The 12,647-nt window shown below is 40.8% G+C and overlaps 1 protein-coding gene across 1 annotated transcript in view; it reads left to right on the top strand.

The window, feature by feature from the left end:
* LOC120921611 (EF-hand calcium-binding domain-containing protein 6-like) overlaps positions 1 to 12,647 on the top strand; it is a 164,748-nt gene that overhangs the window by 134,409 nt on the left and 17,692 nt on the right. Inside the window, exons 14-15 of the mRNA XM_040334121.1 lie at positions 8,236 to 8,329; positions 10,351 to 10,475. Coding sequence (XP_040190055.1) covers positions 8,236 to 8,329; positions 10,351 to 10,475 — 219 coding nt within the window. The remainder of the gene's footprint in view (positions 1 to 8,235; positions 8,330 to 10,350; positions 10,476 to 12,647) is intronic.

Genomic DNA, 12,647 nt, shown 5'->3' with positions numbered 1-12,647 from the left:
ATTATTGGGGCACTGCTGGGCATTTGATTGGTGCATTTTAGAGAGCTGTGCTGATAATCAATGTGCTGATTATCAGCACAGACCCCACAGACCTGGGGGTCTCCCTGTCAGCGCGAACCTAGGAATGCCATTTACAGGCACTTCCTGGTTCACGCGATGATCAACTGTGATTGATCACAGCTGATCACGTGGTAAGAAGCCTCTGACAGAGGCTTCTTATCACGATCGGAGATGCGGGGTGTCAAACTGACATGCCGAACTCGCGATCGTCGCGCTGTCCCATTGAAGAGATTTCCCTTCCTTTCACTTCCCATAGCCAAAACAGGTGAGAGAAAATTCCTCCAAAAAGAGGGAATTCCGAGGTGTTACTATGGTCACCAGAACTAATGACCACATTGGATTATCCCCCCCTTATTTGTGTTCTGATGTCAACCCAAAATTTGGGATTTTCTTATACTTTCACTTTGGATGATAACAGTAAACAGGACAAATAGAGAGGGTCAATGTCCCACAGACAGCAATAAAAACTGACAGGTGTTCTAACCCTTCTCCACTCTATCCAAAGCTGAAAGTTTTGCCCTTAGTTACACTTTAAAGCAGGGGTGCCCAACCTTTTGAATAGCGAGGGCCACTTAAGCAACTTGGTAACCAGTCGTGGGCCACAATGAGCGAGGGTGTGCGGATGACAGGTCACGGCTACTCTATGGGCCCTCCGATCTGCCCAGGTGGAAGGGGACAAATTCCCTTCTGTTTTTTGGATTGGAGGTAGGCGAGCGTAAATGGACATCTGTCGCTCTGTGGAGGTGAATTGAGGGTCCCATTTGGTCTGGCTGATCATGTGAAAAGGGCCTAAGACTGCTTTCAACTGATGTGCTGCGGTTTGCCCACACTGCGGGTGCAGCGTAGTGCACCTGTGTATATCCTGCGGGTTAGCTGAACTTTGCCATAGACTCCTTCTGTGGCAAAGCCGGCGCTGTAGAGGAAACACTAGCTTATGGGGCTCTGGTCCGCAGCAGCTTTCTTCCTCTACCACCAGCTTCATTCACAACACTGATGCTTTGGTATGGCAAATCGGCAACCTGCGATCTGGGCTTGCCAACCCGCTATTCCAGAGCAGGAGGTCGTGGGCCACATCAGAGGGCTCCGCGGGCCACATGTGGCCCCCGGCCACTGGTTGGCCACCCCTGCTTTAAAGCATAGCTGCTTCATGTGAAGCAAGATCACATTGTAGTAGCAGGCTTTTAATAAGAGCAAGAATTGCTGATCAGTGGGCGCACATCCTGTCTTAGTTTTGCTACTTGGTCAATCAGATTTAGAACAATCATACAGCTAGTAAAGTCTTAAGGGTCTGAATTCCTATTCTGTAAGCTTGTTCCAGCTCAGGACTTAGTACATAGTGAATCCAGGATTAGCCTGAAGCCTTAGAAATTATGGAAAATGATTGGATGTTGCACACATGTATTCCAATGAACATTGAGCACCACAGCTGCTTGATATTGAATTGGATATTTGTCAGCCTGAAATGTCAGGGATGTCCCTGTTTATTGCCATCTTCTTTACAAATGGGGCATGTATTGGTAACCTAATAGATCTTAATAATTATTTTCCCTTTTAGTAGAAATTTCTCAATCATACATTGTCATAATTCCAAATAATCATTCTATTAAAAAAGCTTTATTAGATAATGTAACACTATCCAATGAAGAAATTGACAGACAATCTACGTCAATGGATATATGTGAAATCACATAGGGATTATTCTTGTATTGACATAAGCATTCACTTGCTAATTGGCTGGACACTGAACAGCTAATACCCTAATGGCCTCTCCGCCCAACAGTCTTGACAAAATCTCTGGTTCTTGCGCATTTATTTACCAGTTTTTTCTACTTCCACAAGCTTCATAAATGCCAATGTTTTGATCGCCTTAAGGATAAGAATGAGTTAAATGGACCAACATTTTAGCCCTGGCTCTAAAACCAACTCCTTTCAGCCTTTCCTCAGCACCTGCAGGATATTTGCACATACATAAATAAATAAATTAACAATGAATAAATAATTTTAATCCCACCACCTTCAAGATTTGATCCTTTGGCACTGGGTGTGTGTTTGTCAATTCCTAATTCTTTTTGATACAGTCTTCAGATACTTGGTGTCTGTCAGGCAAATTTGGGGTATTGTTTTCGCTTGATTAGTTCTGTATGACCCAAGGTCGCCCTCAAAATCCACATCACTCATCAGGACTTGGAATGGCCTCCTTTTTTTTAAAGGGATGCAAAGTGCCTGCCATTCCTCCGGACAAAAGCCTGGGAGGTTTGCAGCATTTGGCCTTCTCAAGGCGTCCGTTTTGCTCAGTGAAGCAAAGATAAAACTCATTAGGGTGTACATCCAGTTCTTGAGGACTATACAGCGCTTTTGCCTTTTATTGAAATGAAGAATGGTTCCACTGTACATGCTCAGGTCACCTGATGTTATTATACTGCTTTCGGTTGCATGAATATACTATCAAGAAGAGTCAGACATGGGTACAGAGGTTTCCATTAATGTCAGTTGTATAAGGCTCATATGAATTAGGCAATATAGACCATTTATGTCAGGGTTTCCTCATATGGTTTTTTTTATGCAAATGTGCCATAATCAATTGTGACAAGTGGAGAACTGTAACAAGTTGCTTGCTTAAGGGGAGTATGTAATGCAAAACATTTTGTAGTTTCCAGTGCCGATAACATGCTGCAGCAACTTTTAATACTAATTTGATAAAGTACAGTTGTATTTATAAGTTTACATACCCTGGCAGAATTTATAATTTCTTGGCCATTTTTCAGAGAATATGAATGATAACATAAAAACTTTTCTTTCACTCATGTTTAGTGTTTGGCTGAAGCCATTTATTATCAATCAGCTGTGTTTACTCTTTTTAAATCATAATGGCAACAGAAACTACCCAAATGACCCGGATCAAATGTTTGCATACCCCAGTCCTTAATACCGTGTATTGCCCCCCCCCCCCCCTAACATCAATGACAGCTTGAAATCTTCTGTGATATTTGTGGATGAGGCTCTTTATCTTCTCAGATGGTAAAGCTGCCCATTCCTCTTGACAAAAAGCCTCCAGTTCCTGTAAATTCTTGGTCTGTCTTGCATAAACTGCACGTTTTGAGATCTCCCCAGAGTGGCTCAATGATATTGAGGTCAGGAGACTGAGATGGCCACTCCAGAACCTTCACTTTATTCTGCTGTAGCCAATGACAGGTCGACTTGGCCTTGTGTTTTGGATCATTGTCATGTTGGAATGTCCAAGTACGTCCCATGTGCAGCTTCCTGGCTGATTAATACAAATGTTCCTCCAGTATTTTTTGATAACATACTGCATTCATCTTGCCATCAGTTTTGACCAAACTTTCTGTGCCTTTGTAGCTTACACATCCCCAAAACATCAGCTATCCACCTCCGTGTTTCACAGTAGGAATGGTGTACCTTTCATCATAGGCCTTGTTGACTCCTCTCCAAATGTAGCGTTTATGGTTGCGGACAAAATGTTAGATTTTGGCCTCATCACTCCAAAGGACTTTGTGCCGGAAGGTTTGAGGCTTGTCTCTGTGATGTTTGGCCTATTGTAAGCAGGATACTTTGTGGTATTTGCGTGGTAATGGCTTTTTTCTGACGACTCGACCATGCAGCCCATCTTTTTAAAGTGACTCCTTATTGTGCATCTTGAAACAATCACACCACATGTTTTCAGAGAGTCCTGTATTTTACCTAAAGTTATTTGTCGTTTTTTTGCATCCCTGAACAATTTTCCTGGCAGTTGTGGCTGAAGTTTTAGTTGGTCTACCTGACTGTGGTTTGGTTTAACAGAACCCCTAATTTTCCACTTCTTGATTAGAGTTTGAACACTGCTGATTAACATTCTCAATTCCTTGGATATCTTTTTATATCCCTTTCCTGTTTTATACTGTTCAACCACCTTTTCCCGCAGATCTTTTGACAATTCTTTTGCTCTCCCCATGACTCAGAATCCAGAAATGTCAGTGCAGCACTGGATGAAAGATGCAAGGGTCTGTCAGGAGTCCAGAAACTCATTGGCCTTTTACACACACACACACACACACACACACACACACACACTAATTACAAGCAAACAAATCACAGGAGAGGATGGTTACTTTTAATAGCCATTCAATCCCCTTTGTGTCCAATTGTGTGCATGTTATCAGGCCAAAATCACCAAGGTATGTTAACTTTTGATCAGGGTCATTTGGGTAGTTTCTGTTTCCATTAAAAATCTAAAAAGAGTAAACACATTGTATTGATAATAGATGGCTTCAGCCAAACGCTAACTACGAGTGAAAGACATGTTTTTGTGTTATCATTCAAATTCTCTGAAAAATGGCCAAGAAATTATAAATTCTGCCAGGGTATGTAAACTTATGAGCACAACTGTATACTGCTACAGGAGTTACTTTAATGTTACACATCAGTGCTAAATTTAAGGGTGTTAGGTTAAGTATTAGGGTTGAGGTTAGGGTTGTTAGTGTGCATGTTAATACTTAAGCACTAAAGTGAACCTTTGCTTTGCAAGAGGTTCTAAGCAAAAGGTTTATTGGTGGCCCCAGCAAGAGCTTATACCTACCTTGCATTTGCTCCCTTGCTCGTTAAACATTTGGCACTACAGAGTGGATGACCATTGTATCCTTCAGGTTACAACTTGGAGCTTTTAACAGGTTGAGGACTCTTAACCCACCCCACGACAGTGCTCAGTTACAAATCGCCAAAAAACAGTGCTGGGTAATGGAACGATAGTGCGTATGTCTCATGCTCCTATACCTGAAAGTACCTTTTTTTTTAAACTCTGGCAGTCAAACTGAGCAGGACAGGAATGAAGGGAAGGTGAGGGTAAGCTTCTGGGGTCCCCAATAGGGTGAACAAGTTGCTTTGCTCTGCAACCTGAACAATTTCATATAAAGTACAACTAAAGGTAGCATGCTAGTTTTGATAAACCCTTATATAAACACCTCAAAGTTACAATTTATATCAATATCATACGGAATGCACATCCACAATGGCTGCAAACCAAATAACATGAACACTTACATTCGAAGTACATATTTGAAAATTTGACAGAAGCATTCCCCATATCTTGGTGGAGAAAGTGCCAGAGTTTGCAAAAAATGCCCTTTACCCTGTACAGAACTGCTTAATGTAAGTGTTCATGTTATTTGGTTTGCAGCTATTGTGGATGTGCATTCCGTAGGATATTGATATACATTCGAAAATGTTGAATGTATTTTCAGAAGTGGTATTAAATCCTGAGGCAGATTCTGCTTATGCAATTATTATTCGAATCACGTTGGATATCCCTCTACTCATGACCATCTTGTGTTCTACTGATGACTATCTAGCAAGTAGTTGGGAAATACCACTTCAAAAGTTTCTCCAATACAATATGCATTGTTTTTACCTTTTGTATTACACTGCAACATTGAATATTTCCATGTATTTTTCTACATTTAATACAACTTTTCATATATAGAATTTTGTTCTAAAAATAATGATTGCCTTAAAAATCCCAAATTAGAGGTTTTCATAATTTTTCCTTATTATAGGGGTGACGGCAATCACATACCCAGCCCTGTGAATTAGTCTATTTTTTAGGCTGTATAGTGATAGGCTGGAGTGGGCAGAGCACAGGCAGGATATGGGCAGGAGTAGGCGGAACATAGGTGGGAGCTAGCAACACATGGGCGGGGCATTGCAGGCCAATGGTGAGGCATAGTGGACAGAATTTCTGTGTTGATTTAGATGCCAAGGCTTTTCCTGGATGAAGGAGCAACTCTCTTAATGATGGCATGTTGTAGTCTCTACAACGCAAAAGGGGACAATGAAGGCATTTAGAAACAGAGGAAGCAGAATTGTCTTCTGATTACAGGAAGTGCACATGAGCATTTAGCTGCAGGGGGAAAAAGGTAAATATGTGAATATCCTTACTGTTATTTGCAAAACAACCAGTGAGATATTCAACAGATTATAGAATTACATTACATATTGTTTTTTTCATTTTAAGCATAGTTCTAATGCCGCGTACACACGATCATTTTTCGGCTTGTAAAACACAACATTTTTCAGCCTCTTGAAAAAACAAAGTTTTTTCCAACTTCATCATTATAACGACGTTGCCCACACACAATCGTTAAAAAAAATGCTCTAGCAAAGCGCAGTGACGTACAACACGTACGACGGCACTATAAAGGGGAAGTTCCATGCGGATGGCGCCACCCTTTGGACTGCTTTAACTGATTTTGTGTTAATAAAAGACGATTTGCGCTTTTCTGTCTGTTACAGAGTGATGAATGTGCTTACTCCATTACGAACGGTAGTTTTACCAGAACGAGCTCTCCCGTCTCATAACTGGCTTCTGAGCATGCGCGGGTTTTTAACGTTGTTTAAGCCCACACCCGATCATTTTTTACAACCCAAAAAACGACATTGTTTAAAACGTCATTAAAAAATGCAGCATGTTCGAATTTTTTTTTTTTACGTTTTTCAGAACCCGAAAAATTATGTGAAGCCCACACACGATCATTTTAAATTACATTTCTTAAAAACGTTGTTTTTAACATGTTGAAAAATGATCGTGTGTACGCGGCATTAGGGTTGGGCAAAGTTAATATTTACATGTTAATGTTAGGGGTTAAATGTTAGGGTCTGCTTTAAGTCCATGATAAGTCTGAAAAGAAACATATATGGGGACTTTTTTATTTTAACCTGTATTTGGTACACAAACCCATACCTCCCACCTGTCCCTGATTTGGAACAGCGTCACTCTGTCCCTCTTTCTTCATCATGTGTCCCTCATTTTGATCTGATCTATATAGTTGTACATAAAATGCACTTTTTATCTTTCAAAAAGTGTTTCCCAGGGCTAAACCTTTGATCAAATTTCTAAATTGCTGCATTTGTACAGTTTCTAAAGCCAATAAAAGGGAATATTATTGGTAAAAAAAAAAAGCATTTGTGGGTTTAACTAATCATTTTTTTGTATAATTCTCCTTTAAAGGGGCGTGGCAGGGGTGTGTGTCCTTTGCCTACATACTTTTGCTAATAGGTGTCCCTCTTTACCATTTCAAAAAGTTGGGAGGTATGCGCAAACTTACTTTGAAGAACTACTAAAATGGGAATGGATACAGTAGGAGCTTTTATTTCTGTCTCTGTCACTGTTAGGTCACTTGTTGGAAAACCTTTCTGGAGACACAGGCAGCAGTACAAACCTGACACAGATTGTAAACATATGGCCAGATTCACGTACGGCGGCTTAAAGTTGTGCGGGCGTAGCGTATGTAATTTACGTTACGCTGCCGCCAGTTAGAGAGGCAAGTGCTGTATTCACAAAGCACTTGCGTCCTAAGTTACGGCGGCGTAACGTAAATGTGCCGGCGTAAGCACGCCTAATTCAAATTGTGAAGAGGTGGGCGTGTTTTACGTAAATAAAGCATGCCCCCACGTAAATTACGTTTTGAACGAACAGCGCATGTGCCGTCCGCGGTCGTATCCCAGTGCGCATGCTCCAAATCACGTCGCAAATAGTCAATACTTTCGACGTGAACGTAACCTACGCCCAGCCCTATTCTAAATCGACTTACGCAAATGACGCAAACGACGTGAAATTCGACGGCGGTTCTGACGTCCATACTTTAACATTGGCTGCACCATCTTTTTGGTGGTTTATCTTTACGCCTGAAAACGCCTTACGTAAATGGCTTATCTTTACTGCGACGGGCGAGCGTACGTTCGTGAATAGGCGTATCTCGCTGATTTACATATTCTAGGAGTAAATCAGCGTACACGCCCCACGCAGCCAGCGTAAATAGACAGCTAAGATACGACAGCGTAGGAAGACTTACGCCGCTCGTATCTTAGCAACATTTAAGCGTATCTCAGTTTGAGCATACGCTTAAATGTAGGACGGCGCGGATTCAGAGTTACGACGGCGTATCTACTGATACGCCGGCGTAACTATACCTAAATCTGGCTAATAGATTTTAATGGCATCTCTGTTGTAAAGATGCACATGTGGAATTTAAAGTGATTGGCAATCTCAGCAATCGAGAACATTTAAAACCTTACATGGGTTCTAATTCCTAACTGTTTTTGCTTGATGGAAACTTCTAAAGTGAATGTATCCTAGTATTATTATGTTAAAAACATGGCCAGTGATACCATATTTTCTCTTTAAAGGCGGGGCGTGCCAAGCTTATTTGATGAACAATCTGTAGGAATGTCTGCAGTGGAAGAAGAAAAGGAGCATGGACGTGGACGAACACCAGAACAAGTAACTATTTAGACTTTATTAAATTTTACAATTTATACGAAATGCATTAAGTATCACCGCCAGTGTTGAAAGGTTTAATGCCAAAAGCAGAGTTCACAATGACACCTTTTAGCATATAATTATTTCTATACAACATTCAATCTATACACATAATTAGGCCACATGCTCATGGGTGCTTTGGCCCGTCAGCATCAAATCTCAATGGTTTCAGGTGCCCAGAAGGCACAGGTGTTGCCTTCAGCCCTGCTGCCAGCAGCGTGTCAGAATCTATGACAGGCTGATACTCTGTGGCTGGATGCTGTACCAAGTGGAAGCCATGTTTAGAGCAAAATGGTTCATAAGTTCCTGAACACATATGGCTCTAAATGCAAGTACTACTCGGTACACCATCAAACCGCAGCATATTTCAGACTATCAAAGACCTTGGCAGGCTGCTGGTTGCAGGGCTGAAGGCTGCACCTGTGTCTCCCAGGTTCCTGAAAATGGTGAGATGTAACGCCGACAGGCCAAGCACCCATATGCATGAGGCCCTAGAGGGCAGCCAAGCAAGTATCATTTTTAGAAGATCGTGGTCAGAAATGTCAATCCTTTACTTCTGTTATAACAGGTTCCTTAAAAAAATAGTTTGACAAAATCTATGTTGAGGGGAATAGGGTTCGATAGTCCTGGGTTACCTCTGAAAATACTATTTTTCCAACTGACATGTAAATCTTCTGACTTTAATACTTTCTGAGTCACTGTTCCAAAGCAAGCATGCAGTCACTGAAATCAAAGATAGGTCAAAATTCCAGATCTATTTACATGTTCAAAGTCAGTGACTTAGGAAGTATTGAAGCCATTATCAGTGGTTGTGGACCCTTACATATACCCAGTGAAGTGACTAGCCTTGGTTGATACACAGAGATTAAATAAATCCTCCTACATCAATTGTACCTGTTTATCTGCAGCCTTTTCCTCTGTACAGCTATTTAAAGTGCAGAATTTATACAGCTTTTCTGAGCTTCCAGAGGCGGGGGCAGGGATCTGACTTCACACACTGCACAGCTCAGAGTGGAGAGCTGACTGTAATCTGAGACCTGAGTGGAGGGAATGGACACACACCCCTCTACACAATCTTATAGGGCAACATGCACAGATGAAACTGTCAATCATAGGCTCCCCTCCCCTTCCCCCTTGATTACTTGGAGCAGACACAACCTGTCAGAAGTGACAGATAACAGAGGAACAAGACTGCAGACAGAAATCACAATCTGTGCTTTGGATTGAGGCAAGTACACACTATCGGAGGATATGCTTTGTTTATTTTTCATGTCAGAGGTTTACAACCAAATTAACTTAGTATTGCTACCAGGTGAGTGGAATTCGGGAAAGTCTAGGTCAGTTGTGGTAGAATCCATATTTTTCTCCGAAAAAATTATTTAGTTGTGAAAAGTCATATCAAAATAATTCCAACACTAGGCCTTATGCACTGTCAAACATGTATTTATATGCATTGAGGACATCTCTGACCCCATTTAAATGTATGTACCTGTGTTTTTGGTACAGTCAGTTTAGCTGTGTTTGGAGAAATTAGAATTCTATGCATAGTTTGATTAGAAAATCTACATGCATGTAAACATGACTAAACATGGCCAAACCTGCTCCAAAGCAGTAAGATCTAAACACAAGTGATTTGGAAAGCAATACCTTTGTTCATACATACCAGATAACATCTACTGCAGTAGTTCTAGGTAGCCTTTTTGCCTTCCAGATTTGTCTTGGGATATTGAGGACTGGGGCTGAATTTATAATTCCTACCCCCTAGGTCGACTGACCCCATGAAGACTGGAAGGTAGTTATTTTTTGGAGCATGCTTTTAGAGGACGAAAGCTAATTGTGAATGTGCAATATTTTCAAGCAGTGATCTGTAGATTCTAAAAATTCTCCTTTTCTGATATTAACAAGTATATTCGATTTAAATGATTTACTGTATATCACAACCTAAGAGTAGATTATGTACACAATCTGATTACTTTTTCAAGCTCTTCAAGATTATTAAGAGTCTCATCCATAAGAATTATGCAGCAGTAGAGAAAGCATTTGAGGATCTGGATGAAATTAATTCAAGACGCCTTACACAGGAGACCATGTACTTCCTCCTAAAAAGGTATGTATAGATATTGGAAGCTGTGTAAACATACACCTTTGTTGTATCTCCAGTTGACATCGTACTTTCAGATGAAATATTAGATCAAACATTACCTTTTTTAACAATATTTGATCAAAATTTTTAAAACAACCCGTTACAAAGGTTTTTCTTGTAATTTTGCAGTGTGAATGTCTCAGCATTCGGTCAGCTATCACAAATAATACCCGTAATGTGTCAAATATGTTTACTTCCTTAGATTGTTAGTAATATCTGGTGGCTATAGTTACATAGTTAGTCTGGTTGAAAAAAGACCATCTAGGTTCAACCAATAAAAGGGGGGAAAAAATCCTAGAAAAACAATTATACAGTATACGCAAGCTTATACCTACAGATGATCCAGAGGAAGGCAAAAAAAAAAAACCAACAAAAGCTTGAACCAATTTGCTACAGCGGGGGAAAAATTCCTTCCTCGTCACCCCCAGAGGTAATCAGATATTTCCTAGATCAACTTTACCTATACATGTTAGTATCCAGTTATATTATGTACATTTAGGAAAGGATACAGGCCTTTTTTAAAGCAATCAGCTGAGCTGGACAGAACCAGCTCTGGAGGGAGTCTTTTTCCCATTTCCCCAGCTCTTACTGTGAGGAAACCTTTCTATGTTTGGAGATTACATTTATTTTCCTCCCGACATAAAGAGTATCCCCTTGTCCTCTGTGATAACCTTCTATCTCTGTGATAATCTATCTTTCAGCTCACTCCTTCAGTTTCCTCACGTATCACTAATTTACTAACCGACATATGAGCCTGGATGTCACACCACTTCCTCAAACTCAATCTATCTAAAACTGATTTTTCCTCCCACACGTGCCTCTTCTCCTAATCTCTCTGTTAAATTCAATAGCACTACAATCAGCCTTCCCCGCCTGCCAAAGTTCTAGGTGTAACCCTGGGCTCTGAACTATCCTTTTTGCCACATCCAAACACTTTCCAAATCTTGCCGTCTCAACCTCCGCAACATCTCCAAAATACGCCCCTTCCTAACCAATGACACCACAAAACTCCTAGTTCATTTCCTGGTCATCTCCCGCCTCGACTACTGCAACTCCCTCCTCACGGGATTACCTTTACACAGGCTATCCCCCCTTCAGTCCATTATGAATGATGCTGCCAAGCTCATCCACCTTACCAACCATTCAGTGTCTGCTACCCCTCTCTGTCAATCCCTCCACTGTCTTCTACTCACCCAACAAATTAAATTCAAAATTCTAATAACCACTTACAAACCCATCCACAACTCGGCCCCAAGCTACATCACTAACCTAGTCTCAAAACACCAACCTACTTGTTCCCTTCATTCCTACCAAGACCTCCTGCTCTCTAGTTCCCTCATCACCTCCTCCCATGCTCACCTTCAGGACTTTTCCCAAGCCTCTCACATTTTCAGGACTCCCTACCCCAATCTGTTCGACTATCTCCTACTCTGCTTGCTTTTAGACAATCCCTGAAAACCCTTCTCTTCAGATCTTCAGAGAAGCCTATCAGTCCCCCACCTAACAACTGTAAAAATCCAGTATAATTATAATAATAACCTCAAAGTGAATAACTCAACACCAAGTTCACTATATAGACCCCTTATGTATTTATACATGTTGATCATATCCGCCCTTAATATATTCTTCTCAAGAGAGAATAAATTCAGTTCCTCTAATCTTTCCTCATAGCTGAGCTCCTTCATGCCGCTTATCAGTTTAGTTTCCATTCTCTGCACTTTCTCCAGTTCCTTTTTGAGAACTGGTGCCCAAAACGAAACTTCATATTCCAGATGAGGTCTTACTAGTCATTTGTACAGGGGCAAAATTATATCTCTCTCTCTCTGCAGTCCATACCTCTCTTAATACAAGAAAGGATTTTGCTTACTTTGGAAATCGCAGCTTGGTGTTGCATGCCATTATTACGTTTATGATCTACCAAAACCCCCATATCCTTCTCCCCCATTGATTCCACCAGTTGTACTCCTCCTAGTATGTAAGATACATCCATGTTTCTAGCCCCCATGTGCATAACTTTACATTTATCAACATTAAATAATGCAACATTTTTCTCAAAAATGTCAATCAGAAAAATATTACCTAATAGCCATCAGATGGAATTTACGATCATGAGGAAATAAACATATTATGAACATT

The sequence above is a fragment of the Rana temporaria genome, chromosome 1, assembly GCF_905171775.1.
Source record: "Rana temporaria chromosome 1, aRanTem1.1, whole genome shotgun sequence".
Lineage (NCBI taxonomy): Eukaryota > Metazoa > Chordata > Amphibia > Anura > Ranidae > Rana > Rana temporaria.
This window is presented reverse-complemented; position numbering and strand designations above follow the sequence as displayed.